General features: G+C 38.8%; 1 protein-coding gene across 2 annotated transcripts in view; it reads right to left on the minus strand.

Moving 5' to 3' along the window:
* Nucleotides 1–21,292, minus strand: part of LOC120523042 (neuronal PAS domain-containing protein 2-like) — a 169,618-nt gene that overhangs the window by 46,786 nt on the left and 101,540 nt on the right. For both annotated transcript variants that reach the window (XM_039743983.1, XM_039743981.1), the window contains exons 10-11: nucleotides 20,544–20,691; nucleotides 17,965–18,046 (exon numbers count right to left, since the gene is read on the minus strand). In XM_039743983.1, coding sequence (XP_039599917.1) covers nucleotides 17,965–18,046; nucleotides 20,544–20,691 — 230 coding nt within the window. The remainder of the gene's footprint in view (nucleotides 1–17,964; nucleotides 18,047–20,543; nucleotides 20,692–21,292) is intronic.

Genomic DNA, 21,292 nt, shown 5'->3' on the forward strand with positions numbered 1-21,292 from the left:
CTGCCCTGGTTAAATAGGTGTTTATGAGTGGTTTTAGTAATCTTTTGGTAAAGTGATTGGGGGTTTATAATTGGGCTGAGAATATATTATTATTTAACTCATTTAAAATAATGGGAAACCATTTTTTAACATCTAATATTTCTTTTTTGATCCATTTTTAGAAATGCATTAGAATTGAATAATGAAAGATGAGTGTATTTTGATGAATGTATCTGTGAGTGCTTTTGTTAAAGTGGTGGTTTGTGCGATGTCACTAGTGTTGTCCTTATTTTAAAAAATAAAAATATTTTTTGTGTAGATGGTTTACTTGTTACAGTAATACACTAAGGTAAATAGTATATAGTAAGATTATTGAAAACAGAAGAATGAAGAGAATGTCGAGTCAGTACATATCCTAGGTGCCCGTCTCTACCTGAGATGCCTCGCAGACACAGTGTTGCCTGAGATTATGTTCAATGGGAGCAATGGCAACCACTAGTGGGCAGTAGCAATATTCTGATGTTAGTTTTGAGAAGAAAATGCTCTAAGGAGCTGCCACTGGCTCACTCGTCTAAATATTTTCAGTCATTATCTTTAATCCCCTATAAAATACTATTTATATAAATCATAAAAGTAATAAATAAGTTTTAATTTCTGTATTCTGATGTTAGTGTTAAGGATCCTGCAGTGGCTTCTAAGAAACAATGATGGGCATTTTGGTTCACGTTATGGATTTGATTGTTTCATTGTATTGTAAGTGAATCAATTGATTTATTTGTTTGATTCAAAGAATAGGATCTGGGGCTGACTGCAGTGCTAAAACCACAACAGTGAAAATGCATAAATTAAACAATTTTGATCATTAAAATTCAATGAGTGACTCATTATGGGGTAATGACTCAATGAATTGTGTGACATGCTCTCAGGTAATGATTCAATTTGAGAATCGAATAAGAATAGTGTGAATCATTTGTGGTTAATAACTCATTTGGAACTCAAAAGAATCAGTGAAGGATATATGCCTGGCATAAAAAATGAGCCATAAAAAAGTGTATACTAAAGTTTAACTGGAAGTAATTGTTAACAAATTAGAATATTTTTATAAGGTTCAATTTTATGTGACTAATTTGTTGATTATACAATGGGCCCTAAACACATCACTTTAATATTATGTTTATGTTCTGTTTAAAACAGTTTTAATAAAGAATTGTACAAAATAGACACAATATATTATAATTAGTGTTGTTCAGTGAATTTCACCAAAGTGTTATTCACAGCGAATTTGCTGCATTCACATAAGCCCCTGTTCATCAAATAATTCAGCAAGTTTAGGAGAACTTTTTGCCCCATAATCCTTTGCAAGGCCACCATGACATCCCCCAGAGCTGTAATAGTCAATATTGGATGGGACCACTCCTTGGGTAAATAAAGCTGGTAGAACAGATAAGTAAATAATGCAGGTTCTCAAAATGTTATTTTTATGAAACATATACAGCATACATAATGAGTTATCTCTGCTTGTCACTAAATGTGCAGATGGATCTTCCACATCAGTATAACAGAATGAGCCGCTTGCCCTATGCATGCATAATTAGCCACTTGGAGATAAAAAAACAAACTTGTATTAACTGTGGGTGCAGCATTCATACCTGAGGCAGTAATACTAACCACTATGCCACTATGCTGCTCATCTAAACATTTCAAGGATAAATAAGACAAGTTGTGGTTTTCAGTTTGTTGAAAGATCTAACTGCTTAAGTAAATGATGCCCCATTAGTGTCAGCATATACATATCAAGGGTAAACATTTTATTTTTGTGTTCCTCTATCAGAACAGCTGCTTACGCTATTCCTATTTCCAATATGTTTCTTTGTTGTTTTCCCTAAGACCACAAGCTTCTTAATTGTTACTAACTTTTGCTGACCCTTTGTTATTCCATTTTACTTCATGCTATGGCATTTGTTGCCACTGTTACTTTAGCCAAGTTACTGTCACAGTTACTGAGACAATACCAAGCCAGCATATTTTAATAGACTACTACTGACTAGCCAACAGTGCCTTTCAACACACAGTGTATGAAACTGTGGAATACCCCAAAGGGCGAGAACAGCCAGAACTGTGACTTTGCTTGTTTTGCAGGACTTTGATGAGGTATAAGTTCCAGCAATGTTTTTGCCTTTTGTAGTAAGCTGTACATACATCTCACTGGGATGATGACCATCTTCCTCTGCTGTCAGAGGAGCTTTGTAAACTCTGCATTTCGGTGTTGGCACTTTCTGAGGTACGCAGACCTGGGACTGGCCATATTTCTGTAGGTGGGAACAGCTTTTATTGTTCTGGTCACACTTATGGCTGTGAAACTCAGGGAGTAGCTGTTGCTATGATGGGTCGGCTCCTTCCAATGGTGTCCGATGTCACTTCTTTCAATGAGTGTATTATGAGACTCAGATTATGACACTCTCTGGGTGTCTTATCTGTTGTCTCAGTGTATGCTCATTCTATTCGCAACTTTGCTCCGTGGTTGGTGGGTACCTGCAAAGTGACACTCCTCTGGCCATGGGTGACTTTAATGCAACCACTGACACTGACAGGGCTGGCTATGAAGATTGTGTTGGTTCACATGGGTCTGGCAACCATGGTAAAAGTGGCTCAATACTCCTTGACTTTGCAAAAGGTCAGGGGCTGCAGATCACTGGATCGTGGTTCCAGCACCCTGAGCTGCATCATTGGACTTGGTACTTCAATGCTGGTGGTGCGGTGAAGGAGATCAATCACATCCTCGTAGGCAGATGCTGGAGGCTCTTAAAGAAGTGCAGTTTCTACAGAAGTGCCCAGTTTGAATTCTGACCACATAATTGTTATTGCTACTCTGAAGATCCAGCTTAGGTCTATTAGGCACCCTGGATATCATCAAGAGGAGTCACAGTGCATAGCTTGATGGTAGCTCTGTTTTGTACCGGCAACTGAGAAGGACAGCTATGAGGGTTCTGAGGGCAAATAAAGAGGAATTTGTTAGCGGGATCTGTGAGAAAGTGACACACCTTCTATGGTCTAGTGACCCACATCTTGCTTACAGAGGAATCAAAGCGTTATGCACATTTGAATCTGTTTCTTGGAAAGTCGCAGTGAGGACAAGCAATGAAATGGTCCTTACAGATGACAATGCAGTTGTGACCCGCTGGGCCTGCTACTTTTGAGCAGCTGTTTAAAGCTGATCCTCCAGCTAGGACATTGGATATCTCTGGGTCCACGGTTCTTGAGACTGACCCTCCAATTAGATGTCAACCACCCAGTCTCACTGAGATTGCACAGGTGATGAACCAGCTGAAGGTAGGGAAGGCTGCGGGGATCTGTGGTATCCAGAGTGAACTTCACAAGGCTGGTGGTGAGGGTGTCCTCCTGGCATTGCAAGCAATTTTTGCTTCAATTTGGGAGACTGTCATCATCCCAACTTACTGGAAATGGGACTTGTCGTCCCTATCCAGAATGGGAAGGGTGATCACATGGATTGTGCCAACTACAGTGGGATAACACTGCTCTCGGTGCTGGGTAGGAGGGTCCTTGCTACGGTCATCCACAGTAGGATACACGATCACTTGCTCACCTAACAGCTCCAAGAGGAGTCTGGTGTCTACCATTGACCGCATCCTGGCATTGAGGGTTCTCATCAAGCAGAAACGTTTATATCGTCAGAGTTTCTTTGCAGCTTTTGTCGATTTTTGTAAAGCATTTGACTCAGTTGATTGAGCTGCCTTTTGGGACATCCTGAGATTTCGTGGGATCCCCCTGAAGTTTCTGAATGTCATTGCCGGCCTGTACACTGGTACTGTGAGTGCTATGCAGAGTGGAGGCAGAACCTCTGTGCATCAGGGGTGTGTTCTTGCTCCTACTATGTTCAGTTCTTGCATGAACTGGGTGTTGAGTAGGGTCATGGGGTCCAGTGGCTGTTGGGCTTCTGTTAGTGAAGTAAAGTTCACTGATCTTGACATTGCAAATGATGCTGTGATCTTTGCAGAGTCAATGGAGGATCTGATTAGGGCTCTCGAGAGACTGAGCGAGGAGTCTGAGTATCTGGGCTTGCAAATGTCCTGGTTAAAAACCAAGGTCAAGGCCTTTAATGACCACTTGTGTGTCTGTCTGTGGATAGACTGTCAACTGCTTTGAGAGGTTTATTTACCTCGGTAGTGACATTTATGCTTCTGGTGACTCCTTCTAAGTCAGTAGCCAAGTTGGGAGAGAATGGTGGGTCATGAGGTCGCTTACAAGGTGTGTGTGCCGCTCCCAATAGCTCTGCAAAAGGACGAAGGTCCAATTCTTTAGGGTCCTGGTGCTTCCTGTTTTGCTATATGGTTGCAAGACAAGAATGTTATCCAGTGACCAGAGGTGAAGACTGGACTGCTGCTGTACTGTTTCTCTTCGGAGAAAAACCTGGGTGTTGCTGGTTTGACTTTGTGTCGAATGTGTGGTTGGTCACAGAGTCCTGAATGAGGCATATTGCTTGCATTGTGAGGGAGCATCAGTTATAACACTATGACTATGTGACGCGATTCCCCGTGGGTAATCCGGCTCTCACGATCCTCATTGTTGAGGAACAAAGCTGCACCACAGTGCCACAGTTCCCAGCATTCCCTTGGCCTTCCAGACAGGTTAAGATTCCTGCTCCAAACCAGCTGGGACACAAACACACTCTTCATTTTGTTGGCATCTTCTGCCAACTTCCTGGCAAAGATGAGAATTGTCCTGTCTTTTCTTCATTCTGGCTTCCTGGCCAGGTAATAGACCAGTACCCATCCTGGAAGAGACACCAGCCCATTGGCGCTGTCCATCACGCCTAGATATGTGTGTGTTAGGTCATACTGTATTTTAAAATTTTTGTTTAAAACACTGTAATGAATGGCAGGCAATGACTGGCATACTGACTGGAGTGGTGCATGATTCATTACCTGACTAGTTGTTCCCTACCTTTGCCAGGAGGCTGTCAGAAGGTGGCAACCTTAGAATGAATATACTGGGATCCTGGAAGGAATGGACTGAAGCTCCTCACCGGGCCCAGAGGCCAGTATGATAGAAGGACAGGGGGAGCTAACCTGTCAGGACTACAGGCTCCCAAGATAGGATTCCCACAAGGATAACTGCAGGCTACGCTGGGACCTGTAGTCGTATGGGGCAGCCCTGGTGGATTCTGTGGGGGCCACCGGGGAAGCTGCCAGGATTAAAGATCCCTACTTTGTGGAGATTCCAGCTGACCCAGAAGTGCTTCCAACAGGCTATGCCCTAGTAACAGAAGTACTCCTGGGTCCAAGATAAAAGAAGCCGCTCAACCTCATTCAAGTCAGGTGGAAGATGACAAAGCTCACCTGGAAGGCGTGAAGGACTAGAAGAAGGTATTGGAAGTATGTTTATATCTGCTAAGAAGCATCTGTAAAGGTAATTATTATTAATAAACCTTGTATTTGCACCCAGGATTTGAGTCTGTGAAGTTGTGTCTGATGTTTGAGATGTTTGCAATGCCCACTATTGGTGACAAAGTATGAGATACGCTACATAAGAATAAACAGAATTCAAACTGAATTTGATGCTGTGGGAAACAGCCCGGCCACAGGCAGACATCGATGGTTTACACCCAAACACACGTTTATTATACATAACTCCTATTTACAAGAGTCCTGCACACAACCCAGTGCTCCTGCACCAATCACCCTTAAGTCCAGGCCTCTATCACAATGCCTTTTTCTCTTCCTGACCGCCTCTACTCCACTGCTCTCCTCTCCTCTCCTCCCCTCTCCTCCAGGCTTCATCCTCTTCCACCTGACTCCAGCTATCGAATGGAGGGAGGCAGCCCCTTTTATGTTCACCTGGACGTGCTCCGGGTGCCTCCCGATGAACTTCCGCCGGCACTTCCGCACCCAGAAGCACTCCGGGTGTCCCTGGTAATCCTTCCCCCAGCACCTCCAGGTGTGGCGGAAGTGCTGACGTCCAGGGCTTTTCAGGCATCTGGGTGCCCCCTGGCGGTGTCCACGGGCCCCTATAGGGTTGAGCTTCCATACTCTGTTCCTGTGGTCCCCATACCAACCTGGGCAACTGCCCCCTCGTGGTCCGGAGGAGACGTAATGGTCCTTCTGCGCGTCCTGGCTGGGTACCGCTCCTAGCCGCTTGCCACAATGGTCAGACAACATTTGGGTTTGTTTTCTGTTTGTGGCCTCCCTGTGATTATTCCTAGTGTTTATTTTTTACTTGTTTAGTAAAAAGCTATTTTTGAAAAGTTTCAAATTTGCGGCATTTCCTCTGGGTAAGGCTGGCACAAATAGCATGGCAGTGTGGTTATGTGCACCCCGTTGTTGATTAACTAGAGAAACGATCTCGTTTAAATAATAATTTTTTTTGTGATTTGAAAGAATAAGTAGTGTTCCCATTATGAATGTAGAGATCTTTCAATGTATCAGAGAGCACTGATCAGCTTGAGGTTTGCGGAGTGAATAAAATTCTAAATTCCAATTTGTTGTTAAGCACACCAAGATAAAGGCTATACCAAGTGATAACTAAACACTATAATGCACTATAGCTGACATGCTGTTGCTTTCTGTAGCCTTTTTTTGTAAAGTAATTTTGTACTATTTATTATTTCTTTGTGCACTGTAAATAGCATACAAACTCCATTTACATATTAACGTTTTCATACAAAGTAACTTAAAAGTGACATTCAATAGGTACACCACCAACATTTCAATATTTCTTGAGTTGGAGCTCTGAAAGTTGAAGTGGCTTCTTCATGGCTGAGCCAGAAACTCAAGGCTTAACATTTAGCACCTTAGTCTCAAGGGCAAAATGCCCTGCTTCATAGATTTGTACCATTTTTGTTAAGAGCTCACACATGTGCATGTTTTATTGGTGACATATATATTGCTTTTTCTGTGTTTTCCTATCCATTTCAAACCCTCCTAATACATTTTAGGGTAATGGGGGGCTAGCAGCATCTGGTGTAGGGCAGGAGCCAGACTTGTATGGGTACCAGTCCACCACAGGGCTCACTCGAGCACACACCTATACTCACTGACACAGGACCAATAAGGAGTCAACAAATCTAACTAATGTTTGGGATTTGGGGAAAAAACACAGTATCTACAGGAAAATCCATGCAAACAGACCAATACCAGTCTGAGATTCAAACCCAGTCTCCCACAGCTGTAAGGCAGCAGAGCTAACTACTGTAATGTGCCACCCTTTGTTCTTTATAATTATGTATAATTTCTGAGTATTACATTGCACTCAAGAGAAATAATTTGTTTCCCAGTGGGGGTTTAACTACATTTTCAAAGAAACTTTATATTGCATCGCCAGCATTCTTATTTCTTGATAATTATTATGCTTGAATCACAAGATTATTGTCTCTTTTTTAAATGAACAAAGCAAACATTTTATACACACTCCATTGATGGCATCTTCATAGAAAATCAACAACTTATCAAAACCAAAACATTTTTGATAGGGATCAGGACAACGGGATAATAATGCATGATGAGAGCAAAGAGGCGGCCCCGGCACAAAACACTACTTCAAATTATGAATCAGATACTATTTCAGATATGACGGATCAAGTAAAAAGAAACCCTTTATGTCTTGAACTACTGATTTAAAGGAGAAAAAGGAAAAAATGACAAAAGAATTCAGAAACCTGCCAAAATAATTAATTTATACACTGCAGAGTAGTGCCCAGTCGAGCCTAAAGATACAGTGGGCACTGCAGGAAAAGACCCCGGCAATAAGAAGAATACAAATTATAGCAAACATAATGCATGGAGCCATGGTAAGAAAATAAAGAGAATATCCCTGGGTTTGAAATGTCTCCAAGGACATAAAGAGAAGGACATTAGAGGCAGTTAATTAGTCAGAAATGCCCTAAAGATGGCAGTACAATAATAACCAGTGGTGCACTATGCCCGCTGACCTGCTCTGTGTTTTTAGGGACAGGATTCTTGTGGGCTAACTGGCTTTTTAAAGCCGAGCTGTAAAAACAAACAGAGCCTCTTGGGGAAGACAGCCCAAGGAGTTTAAGAAGTCATTTGTGAAACTTAATGTGATGAAGGGAAACCCTACAGAAGTGAACCCCGTCGGGAGGACTTAAAAGCCCCTTCTGGTTAATACTCTTGAAACGAGGAGTTGGTATGTTAGCTTGACAGGAGTGTAGCTTATAGGAAAAAGTGAAACCAGAATTTGAGAGCAGGAAAAAGGTGTGAGAAGTAGGACGTGAGTGCTATGTTGTAATATTCGATCTGGGAGGTGAATGAACCTCCACTACACACAGCAGATTGACTTCGCCAGGAAAGCATTAAGGTTTAATGTTTGAGTTTGAAGATGACTCTATAGCATCCCCTGTACTTCACAATGAGTAAATACACAACATAAAATGTAAAATACTGTATGTTCTAGCCCAGAGGTTCTCAAATTCAGTCCTGGGGATCCACTTGTGGCTGCAGGTTTTTGTTCCAACCTACATCTGTTTTTATGTGGACTCCTAGCATAATTAAATGAGCTGTTATTTTTAGTTTTTGTATTTTGGGGTCAATGTAGAAATTACAAAACTGAGTTTGGTCAATTTTTATTAAAACATGCAGTAATATATAGATTTAGATTTTGTTTTTATTTGTTATCAATATTTTCATCTTGATTTTCATTCTGCTTTTCCAAGTGTTCTGGTGGGGTTTTTTTTGGTTTAAAACACTGTAAAATGTCTCCAAAGAAACTGGAACTGCAAACACTCTTCTATTACATCCTTTATTCATCAAACTCCATCCAAGAGTATGGAGAGTCCTTCACAGTGTAAAGTTTTTCTTCAGACCAGTCTTTAGGTCCAGTAACCATTTATTGACTCTTTCAGTGTTTATTAATTATAATTAAGTCACGTCTCACAGACAGTAATCTGTAATCACGGATTTGCCCTTCCATTACTCACTTGTCTCCCAGTTGCAAGATTTAATCTCCTCTAGACAGCATCATGAAGGTCACTAATATAAGCATTTGTTATTCATGAAAAATGAACAGTTTAATTTAGAGAGCTGTCCAAGTAAATTGTGGAGTGTCTTATTAATGATCAATTAGAAAAATGGGAGAGGAGGTGGTTTTGGTCTTGCTAATTGCAAAAAAAGCGTTGAAGTTTCTCTTTGTTCAGTGCTATTCTTTATTAGTATTTATGAAGATTTGGTTTAAAAATGATCAAACACATATTGATGCCCATACCAGGAAATGGGAACAATGGGAAAGATTACCCTGGCAACTGGAACAAGCAGCACACAAGAAGACATACAATTCAAAAATATAACATTGATGAGCAAGAAGAGTGACTGAACAATGACCTGTGAAAGCCTTCATAGACAAAGTTATTCCTCCAGAGAATAAGGCACTATAAAAGATCTGTGATTTATTTTTAAAGATACTAGCCATAAACAATTCATTCTGCTGAAGACACAGCCGTAAAGTAAATGGTCAGTGAAGGTGAAGTACTTGGACTTGGAAACAGAAGACAGGTTGGTTTGGGAGCTACAAAGAACAAGTCCAAACCTCCTTGAAAGGAACTGAGGTGCACGAGGCAGAGGTAAGGCAACAAAAGGCCATCAGACCAATAATCTATCAGCAGACTAACTTAATCTAAGAAAACAAAGTTACTCTTTGAGTCCCACAAAAATCTGACCTGGAATACATCAGTAGACCCCTTTAAGTGCACCATTGGAAGCCCAGAACAAAAGTGGGTCTGTGGCCCTTAAGAAAACAAAACTGCATCAATACTAAATACTAAACGTTTACTTATGATTCCTAGGAAAAATAATATATATCATAAACGTTACTGTAAAAAAGAAAGCAAATGTTATTTGGAGTTATACTGTAAGTATTACTATGAGCAGGAAGCAGTAATGTGGGCATCAGGTAAACATTTAATTGTTTTTTAAGGGAGGGAGGCAGTCAGAAAGTCAGAGAATGCAGTAGTTACACAGGGAATTCTACAGGGCTCTGTTTTGGGGCCACTTCTCTTTCTCATCTACATCTTCCTAATAGGCAATATCTTTCAACATCATGTCATCCAATTTCACTGTTATGATGACAACATACAGCTTTATTTATCCAGTAAAGCTACCTCTGTTTTCCATCTAAATATTCTCACTACATGTCTCAAAGACATAAAATCATGGATGGCTCATAATTTATTCCAGCTAAATAGAAATAAAACAAGCTGCTCCTCATTGTTTCTAAATCTACACTCAAGGTTAACAGTTCTTCCATTTTAATTAAGAACACTATCACGAACATTTCCTCCCAGGTTAAGAGCCGTATGACGTTAAGGGCGTCATTCTAGACCAGGGCACACAATGTCAGTCCTGGAGGGCCGCAGTGGCTGCAGGTTTTCATTCCAACCCAATTGTTTAATTATAAACCAATCCTTTCTAATCGCAGACCTTATTTAATTTTATGGCTTGTTAGTCTGCAATGTAAGGTTCTTATATCGTAGCTTTTTTCCTTTCCAAGGATAAAATAATTTGAAGCCTAAAACGGATAATTTTCAGTCTGTCACATTTTTCTATTAAGTGTTTCAATAAATCAAACAGTGCATGATGAACACACACAGATGTAAATGGAAACAAGCAAGATGGTGAACTGCTGACTGCTTTGTCATTTCCATCTTATTGCTAATAAGGAGCCATTAAAACACTGAATGCAGCTGTTTAAGATTGAAATAAGCAATTAAGGGTGGGGAACCTTAACAAGCGAGACCACTAAGTGTCACTTAAGCAATAAGAGCTTCATCAGCAGTAACTGACTTGTCATTAAGAAACTGGGATGGAACAAAAACTTGCAGCCAGTGCGGCTCTTCAAGACCGACATTGCCCACCCCTGTTCTAGACAGTACCCTCCCTTTTTCATCGGACATAAATAATGTTTCTCAGACTGTCTTTTTTATCTCTGAAACATTTCTAGACTCCATCCTGCTCTTACACAACACAGTACTGAAGTATCGATCAATGCTTTAGTCACTACATGTATAGATTACTGCAAAGCCATTCTATCTGGCATCTCCAAAAAACGTATCCATCACTTACACAACACATACAAAACTCTGCTGCTAGGATAATAACCTGTTCAAAATCCACTGAACATATTACAACTATTGTCTCTCAACTTCACTGGCTCCCTATTTACTACCAAATACAATACAAAATACTGCTCTTAACATTTAAAGCTCTCCACAACCTCACTCCTCCCTACCTCACTGATCTTCTACAGTCGCTTCTTCTCGCCCCTTTAGATCCTCATCTGCAGCTCGACTTGTTGTTGTACCACACATCAGACTCAGTGCTATGGGAGCTCGAGCGTCCTCTCATAGTGCTCCTCAACTCTGGAATTCTCTCCCTCTCATACCCATCAACTGGACTCAATAATATAATTCAAAACTACCATCAAAGCATATCTTTTTAAAGTGGCATATCAACTTTGATTTTAGAATTGTTATAGCCTGTTACCTTTTATGTTTGTCACTACTTTTATTTTTATTGTTATCTGATTTTATCATTCTCTTTGTTTTTATATCTAGTACTGTTGTTTAATTTTTTTAAAAGGTCGTTTGGAGTGTTAAGAAAGATATCTATTAAATAAAATGTATTATTATTATTATTATTATTATTAAAATGTCATTTTCTTCTCTTTACAGTTTGTTTACAGTTTAACTAACCAAAGTGGTCAGTGTGACATTAGAACTTTAGAATAACTTAGATGAGAACAGGCCATTCAGCTCAACGAAGATCACCAGTCCTATCCATTTAATTCACTTAATTCTTCTAAAAAAACATCAAGTCGAGTTTTGAATGTCCCTAAAGTCTTACTGTCTACCACTCTACTTGGTAGCTTATTCCAAGTGTTTGCAGTTCTCTGTGTAACAAAAAACATCCTAATGTTTGTGCAAAATTTACCCATAACAAGTTTCCAACTGTGTCTCCGTGTTCTTGATGAACTCATTTTAAAGTCACCATCTCAATCCACTGTACTGATTACCTTCATAATTTTAAACACTTCAATCATGTCACCTCTTAATCTTCTTTTGCTTAAACTGTAAAGGCTCAGCTCTTTTAATCTTCCCTCATCATTCAACCCATGTAGTCCTGGAATCAGCCTAGTCGCTCTTCTCTGGACCTTTTCTAGCGCTACTATGTCCTTTTTGTAGCCTGTAGGCCAAAACTGCACACAGTATTCCAGAAGAGGCCTCACCAGTGCATTATAAAGGTTGAGCATAACCTCCTTGAACTTGTACTTCACACAAGGCCCTTAACCTGCAATTGCTGAGCGCTTTGAGTAGTGAGAAAAGTGCTATATAATTGCAAAGAATTAATTATTATTATTGTGCTAAATAACCTACCATTCTGTTAGCCTTCTTAATGGCTTCTGAACACTGTCTGGAAGTTGATAGCTTAGAGTCCACTATGATGCCTAAATCCTTCTCATAAGGTGTACTCTTGATTTTTAGACCGCCCATTGTGTATTCAAATCTAACATTTTTATTTCCTACATGTAATACTTTACATTTACTGACAATAAGTTTCATCTGCCACAAATCTGCTCAAGCCTATATGCTGTCCAAGTCCTTCTGTAATGCTTTAACAGATTTCAAATTATCTGCCAATCCACCTATCTTGGTATCAACTGCAAACTGTGATGTGTGACGTGCTGCATATTATTACAGTGTGACAGACCAAGAGACAGTGACACAGGGAGCTGTCTTCTACTCCAGTAGACTGCACATGTCTGTTAAATAAAAACTAAACTTTGAACTCTTCTGCATATAGAAGTGGTGGTAGTCGTCAATGATACAGTGATTTTTTTTTTGTGACGGTTCGCACTGGTATGTTGTACAGGCACCTCAGCCACGACAGTTGGTCTTAGTTGCTGTATGCTGAGTCTTAGTTGTATTCTAACTTCATCAAATGCATGCAAACTTGGGTTTTCATAAATGAATCTAATTGTTATTCCAATGACAGCCTCTTTACTGACAAGCAATGTTCCTTGTACTTCTCTTTATATGATTGGTTGTTCCTCACATGCTTCAATCCTGTGGCTTCATGGCTGTTACGAGTCATGACAAAGCAAAGAACAAATTAGAATGCTGCATTTGATGAAAACACGCAAAAGTTTGAAATCTTTTTTAAAACTCAATCAAATTAAGCATTGATTGCTTTATGAGACTACATAACAACTTTTTTGTAGAATGCAGAACTCATTATTAACCTGCGATTAATATTCTTTGACTTCAGAAATTCCGTGTTTGTAATTTTTAAGCACAATATTATGCAGCACAGTCCACCTATGCAGATGGAGTAACGGAAGTGGCACTGCCTCACAATAATAAGATCACAGGTTTACATTCCGTGTCTTGTTGCGTGGAGTTTGCAAAGCGTTTTAAGTAGTGAATAAAGTACCATAAAGGTAAAGAAGTATTATTATTATACTTGATGATCTGTCAATTAAAAATTTTAAATGTTATGTTTTTTCACCAAATAAACAAAACATTTAGCGCTAGGACTCTTGGCCTGTATATACCTTCACAGTACCTTAAATTTAATCCAAACACAACATGTGTATCACACATGGTGATTAAAACAAGCCTACGTTCCCTCAGTGTGCAGCAGACATATTCGTGTGTGTTAGTTACTGTCATCGCTTGCTATTGGTTTGTGCACTGATAGCTTTGATAGCATAGATAGTTCTTTTTTATTCTGTTAAATGAACTTTGTGATGTGCCTGGGTCAGATGTGAGCAAAATGTTTATTTCATTTCAAAAAGGGAAACAGATTTTAGTGCTAATACTGTGCACTATTTCGTTTTTACGCATTTTGAGATGTGCCTGGGTTGGATAAGCTTATTGATTATGATTATTTCAAAAGTGGAAAAAAAAAGCATTGCTACTACCTCAGATTCTGTTCAGTTACAGCTTTATTATCATTTTTTTATGCAATTTTTGATATGCTGGTATCAGATGTGACCAAATTTAAAAGGGAAACAAAGCATAAAGGGCAGCACGGTGGCACAGTGGTAGCGCTGCTGCCTCGCAGTAAGGAGACCCTGGTTTGCTTCCCGGGTCCTCCCTGCGTGGAGTTTGCATGTTCTCCCCGTGTCTGCGTGGGTTTCGTCCAAGTGCTCCAGTTTCCTCCCACAGTCCAAAGACATGCAGGTTAGGTGCAATGGCGATCTTAAATTGTGCTTGGTGTGTGTGTGTGTCCTGAGGTGGGCTGGCACCCTGCCTGGGATTTGTTCCTGCCTTGCGCTGGCTGGGATTGGCTCCAGCAGACCCCCGTGACCCGGTGTTAGGATAAAGCAGTTTGGAAAATGACTGACTAACTGAAAAATAATAAAAATTATTTGTTTTTCAAATTATTCATTTGTGTTGGTTTAAATTTTCTCATTACCTGCTGCTTACTGGCCAATGAAAATGTCGGGCCCAGCAAAATTTTCTTGGTTTGAAAATCTGACCAAACTGAATTTGTAATTGAATAGCCCTGGTTTATGGTGACCCTTTCTCTGAAGGGGGCATTTGCTAAAAGTTTGGAACTTATTAGTTGTTGTGGTCAGGTTTCCATTTTTGAGGGGCTGCACCCCATGAAGCCAGCAGAAATTGGCCGAAACAAGTGTGCCCCCACTGGGTGCGCCAGCTGTAGAGGCCTTTGAGGATTCTGTGATGAAGAACTACCTGCATCAAAACAGATATCTTATTGGGACTGGCTTGATGTGGATTGCCTTTTATTGCCTTTTACACAACTCCATTGTACCTCTTCTTGCTATTTTGAGCCTTTCTTTGTAACATGCTATTTTTGTTGATAAAACTTTGATTCATAAAGATTATTTGTTTCTCATTTTACCACATGCCGAGAGTTTATAGTCATCCCTCCTCTTGTGGGGCTTTTGTTATATTTCAGATGATATTTGAACTTGTTTTGTCTGCTCTAGCTGAAGCAAGCAGGTAACTTTAGGGGCCTAACTGGGTTAGGTTGCGGCCCAGCTGGACAGATCACTGAAGATTCTGGCCCACTTGAGCAGCGGCTTTTGGAGGCCTCACGCCTATTTTCCTTCGGAGGAAACTCAACAAAATTTAAATGGAGATTAAGTTTTTTTCTTCTGATTTATTGATCAAGTTACTGGTGATGTTTTTTCATATGTCCTACTTCTAAACATTTGTGTTTATCAATAATTTATAGAATTTTGTTTCTTAAAGGAAGTATGTTTGAGCTACTCTTAAGAAATTAGAGAGAGGCATATACGTGAAAAAAGAAAAACAGGTAATAGTAATTAATGTAGTGACCTAACCTAAAAGAAAAAAAACACAAACCACCCTATATGGGCATCACTAGCACTAATCAGAACTAATATGAGTTTTTACTATGAACTGTGGAGGGTTGTGATTTTCCTCACTTCTTCACTTGGTACTACGTTAATTCACATGTGCTCTCTCAAAGATATACAGCATTAATGCAAACATGCAGATAAGCAATGTGTTACAAAGATAAAACAGACTCTTTGGTTGCATATGCAATATATTAAGTCTTTGTAATAATTCAGCCCTACTGTGCCTCGAAAGTAAATTGTGAAGGCACTAAGGCTGTGGGCTTCCCAAATGTGTTTAAAGGATGTTCAGTATTTTTTCTCTTTAATTCATGATTGAGACCTTTGACATTCCAGCTCACTGTTTGGTCATTGGGACATTGCTTCTGAACTTTTGTTGATATTTTGTAGTCTTAAGTTAAGACAGTACATTTTTACATATGAGAGCTTTGACCTAGATTTCATATGAATGCCTGGTGTTATGGCTATGGAGCCTATTGTTATGTTGGCACTTACAGGTATTGGGGTAGAAAGGATAATAAGAAATAACATTGCATTCTTTTTCCCCCACCCCCCATTTTGCTTTCCCAAGTGAGGCTAGACCACATTTCACAAAGTCTCAGTTCACTAACATACCAAGAGACAGAGCACAAAATAAACTCTCCAGCAGTGGTGTAGAAAAGGTTAAAATTGAGATATCTTATGAAAGTACAGTCCAAACAATGTAAACCTAGGATATGATAATGTTTGCAAAATGTCTGAGATTTGTACATAGATAATATCTTTGCATCCTACAAACAATTAAGCTTTAAATTTAATTTCTCATCAACACAATTTTCCTCTACTTTCCAAATTAGAATCTTTGTTAAACGGAACCTGCGTAATTTTCTGCACCTCCTACCTACTGTATTTCTATTCCAGAAGAAACACTGATTAGTCTCGAAGCCTCAGATAGCATCTCTACAATATATAAAAACATTTTAAAGTCCATTCCATTCAAAGATCCCAGGGTATGGTGGGGAAAAGATCTTTCACTTAATATTTCAGAAAAGGAGTGGAAGGTAGCCATGTATAGAATACACTCTAGCTCCGTACGTGCAAAGCATTCATTCATGCAACTTAAAATCTTTTATCAAGCACATTTATCATGTTTAGAATTGTTCAAAATGTATCCAGGCCAAGATTCAGCCTGTGAATGTTGCAATCTAGCTCCAGCCTCACTGGGCTATACTGTATGTTTTGGGAATGCACCAAATTAACATCAGTTTGGACAAAAATCTTTGAATGCCTATTGGACGGCCTTGATGTCACAATCACTCCTAACACCTTTAACAGCTGTGTTCAGTGTACTCCCAGATGTACCTAAAGTGGAGAAGGACAAACAAACTGTAATTGCATGTACCTCACTACTAGTACGCAGACTTATCTTGCTCAATTGGAAGAATCCCACTACATCTCTTTTACATCAGTGGGTAATTTTATGTTCTATACTATTTAAAGTTGGTAAAAAATCTAATTCTTACTTAGAGGATCTGTTCAAAACTTTTTTACAAAAATATGGCAGAAACTAATCAATAACATTTTAGAATAAGCTTCATTATCTGGGATAAGGATACTCTTCCTTCTTAAAGTTTTGCTCTGGTTGTTGGCTCTTCTCTCTTTCTTTTGGTTGGGGGTTGAATTTTGATTTGTTAAGTTTGACTTGACTGTATGGATTATTACTTGCTTCAAATTAAAATCAACAAAAAAAATTAAAAAAGGAAGTTCAATAAGTAACCTAATTTATATTCTTGTTAAGCAACCCTAATCAAATACTATTTATATTCTGTTTCTCAGCTATTGTAGAGAAGGTATGGTGTGCATGATTTTAATTGCCTGTAATTTAGCTAAGTCTGGAACAAAGCAAGTGAGTTCATACTGTATGCCAGTTGCTATAAATGAACTTGACGTTTGTGCTTTGCAGTACTGGTAACCTTGTGAGAAAAATGCTCTGCAAATGTCATAATGGAGGTGTGTAAAACAATGGCCAACTGAGCAAGTGGCATTTATATCTGTTCACAATAGCACGAGTTGGAGGAATGTTTGCACTTTAGACATGTACAGCTGTATGTGCTAATGTTGTGGCACACCAATTTTTAGCTGTAATTATAAGCTTATTTAGAAAGAGTTATATTCACCTTAACTTAAAGCTGCACAGCAGAAGCAGTTCCACAAAGACCTTCAAGAAAAGTCAGGACACACGTTGTTACGTAATTATTAAATATTTGCTAAGTATGATCTGATAAGGCTGAATGATAGAATGAATACCCCAGGCTTTATATAATTTGAGTAACTTTTAAAATAAGAAAAACTCCTATCAGCCCTATATTGTACTGTTTAAATAAGGTTCCTTAAATTGGTTATTACAATGAAAGGTGCAACATATTAGAATGGACACTATTGTGCCATTGTTATCTGGTGACCTGATATACAAAGTGGTTAGGATGAGTCAACAGAGGAACGTTGAGCCAGGATGAAGGACATTTTAGTATCCCAGATGCAAATGGCAAGCAGAACTTAACTGTCTTATCTTCACACATTTCTCATATGCATTGCCTTCCAAGGACTGACGCTCTCTGTTTACTCTTACATTACCTTTAATGCAGAAGACACAGCTTCAGGAGGGCTGTCTTCAAGACCAAGTTCCTGTCTTCGCTCTGCTCGAACACCTGCATAGCTGTGAGAAAAGGATAAGGGGTAAGAGATCTCAAAAAAAAAAAAGATATCAGACCTGAACAACAGTCTCACCAGGCACATTTATATCAAGCAGACTTCAGGATCCTTCAGATATTAAATAAAGTACTCTTCCAGGTTTGCCTCTGACACATATGACATTTCGCTTACCCGTTAACGCTGGTAGCATTTTACACAGAGAATAGCCATCAGCAACATATCTGTGAGCCATCTGCTACTTTCTAAATGGCAGAATGTTTTAAATGGCAGAATGAACTTATGTTCATTTACCAAAGTTTTCCAAGATTTTTTTATCAGAAGTAGGTTTTGGCTTTGAATTTCCGATTTCCTGATGCCAGTCATGCCAATGTCACCACTTTTCCAAAGTTAGGTTTTATGGCTAATAGTTTCCCATTCCCAACATTGTAGTTTTGCTCAGTTGGTATTAATTTGTTAGAAAAGAAAGCTTAAGGATGAAACTTTCCAGTATCTGAGAATGTTTGCAAAGTTGCTCCCATTTTCTAACAAGACACATCTATATCAGGTGTCATATGATTGGAGCAGTAGCTACAACTCCTTTAGCTGCTGAAATGCCTCTTGAGCTTCTGATTTCCATGTGAACTTTTGAAATGATTTTTTTTTTGTTGGAGAAATCATTAAGCAATTATTAAACTAAATTATTCTATGAATCCCCCATAATAGCTGGCAAAAATGACAAAACGCTCTAATAAGCCCTTATAATATTCAGAGTTCACCGTAGTGTTCCTGGGTACAAACTCAGCTCGCACAATTCCATCAAGGTCAAAAAACACAATAATCATCACCTTGATATTGGATCTTGATTGACAAGCAGGACTTCAAGGCAGCCACGACTGCGTAACTAAAGACACTCACAAAAGAGGACTTCCAAACTGCTTCAGAAAGTGGCAAGAACGATGGAATAAGTGTGTTCGAAGCAAAGGGGGAGTATTTTGAGGGGGATTAAAGGCAATGAGTCTTTTACTGTAATTCTTTTTTTTGTTAATTTAAACATTCACCATATTTTTGATCACACCTTGCATTTGATTTTTTTTCTAAATTTGGCAATGACATTAATATGCTGTAAATATGTATTACTACAATGCCTCACAGAATATCTAGAAAAGTATTGTTAACAAAGGATTGGAATACTGCAGGTGCATTAGCTAAGCTACAGTATATGGTGTTGCCCCATGGAGATGTTAATAGTAAACTTCCGTTGTTTGTAATCTATACAGAGTTGCAATGAGCTGTTCTTTTTATTATAAGTTCATTAATAACTCTGGGTTTGGGACTCATTAATGCATGTGTTTGATGATGACGTAATCACCGATTTATCTGTCTACAATCTCAGTTGATCTGTCGCCCAGTCTGACCATTAAAAGAAAGTTAATCTCCACCTCTCCTCTTTCTCAGCAGCAATCAATGCATTAAACCTTCTTATAAATTCTTTTAAATTGGAGTAGTTAGGATGATTTGACTCAAAAGGGCAATGGCCCATTCTAAAGGTCTGCCTAATTAATAGAGGAATTTGGTTGCTGATCAAATATTATTGCAAATTGATTTAAAAATCTTCTACAAGTATTAGAATCTTCTTAGGATGGGTATATAAGGGTCTGAGTAAGGAGCACTTGCTTGAGCAGAAAGCTGAGTTACATTTTTCAGTTCTTACTAATTATTTTAATTTCTGTTACTAGCTGCAGGAATAATATGGTAAGATTGTTAAATTGACTCTGAAAACTCTTTTTTCATCTTTAAGTTGCTTATTTTTTGATTTTCTTCAACCTTTTGTTAAGGACCATAAAGAAAAGAACAACAAATCATTGGATTAAAATCACCAGAAACACAATTATGCATTTAGAAATGTTGTCTAAAAAACAGACCAAGATTAAAACCAAAAAAAACAGCTGAAAACTGACAGTCAAAACCAAAATGTTATGCAGAATTTTTAGTGACAATTCAAAGTGGAGTTCCTGCCTGGTATAAAAAGCCTTTTCCTACAGTAACTAACCTATGGTCCTAGATCCTTAGTGTGTGGTTAGTGTGTGTGTGTGTGTGTGTGTGTGTAGAAAAGGACTGACTGACTGACTGACTGAACTAGAGTTTGTGACAGATATTATGTTTTTTAACAATCCAAAGTTAGGACATTAAGGGGACAGAAGCCACCATCTTTTAAAGTGGAAAGTAATCACAACATGTGCCACAATATTGGATATACGGGAGTACTTAAGGGAGCCGACTCCACAAACAACATGAGGAGGACCGTGTTGAAAAATGGCACCACCTTTAAGAAAACACTATTACTATAAAATGTTGATGCGATAATGTCAATATGTCAATGATAAAAATAAGCAACTATAAGAAAAACAAATTGAACAAACATAAAATTAGATTGAAATAATAGTGCAAAAATGTACAGAGGTAGAAGACAGCTTTACATTAATAGGGACGAAATATTGCAATTTTGGGGCTCACTGACTTACCTTACAACCGTGTGTGTGCAAACGATGAACTCGGGTTTGGAATTCCACTGATGGTAGGTGATGTAGTAATGTGTCTGCAGCCAGATCCACTGCTGTCCTTTGGTGAGAAACCTGTAGCAACATGACCTGCCTTTGCCAAACTGCATCACTGTTGAAATAAAACAGATACATACCAAGAGATGTTTTTTGAGCCTTGATCTCATTTCCATCTTTAAAACACTGTCCTTAATTAAATTAAGATTTGCTTTCAGTGCCACTTGTCATTTGGCACTGATTGATATGAAATGCTCAACTAAAAATGTATCAAATGCACTATTTAAAGTTATTTCTGCCTTGTTTTATGACCACAAACCTGTCTCTGCCCTCATGTGTACATTTCCAAATGGCTTTATTGCTGTTATGATTCTACCACTCAGAAATATCAAAAACAGAGTGAATTTCTACAACAAAGGAGCAGGCCTCACCACCTCAGACAGTCTAGTGCCAAACTCAAATGGTGGGTGCTGCACAGGCCTGGAAGTGGGTCAAAGCCCATTAAAATTCAGTATGTCCAGAAAAGGAGGCAGGAAAAAACGTAAAAAAACCCTGCTCCAAGGACGAACAAACAAAAAAGTTATTTTATATTTAAAGATTTATTAAATTAATTGCTAAATTTAAACAAGAAAAGAAAGGCCAGAATAAAAAAAGCTAAATTCATTTTGGCTAACTAATAAAACCTAAAAATAAACACACAAGCAAGTAATCAGTAA

The sequence above is a fragment of the Polypterus senegalus genome, chromosome 2, assembly GCF_016835505.1.
Source record: "Polypterus senegalus isolate Bchr_013 chromosome 2, ASM1683550v1, whole genome shotgun sequence".
Classification (NCBI taxonomy): Eukaryota; Metazoa; Chordata; class Cladistia; order Polypteriformes; family Polypteridae; genus Polypterus; species Polypterus senegalus.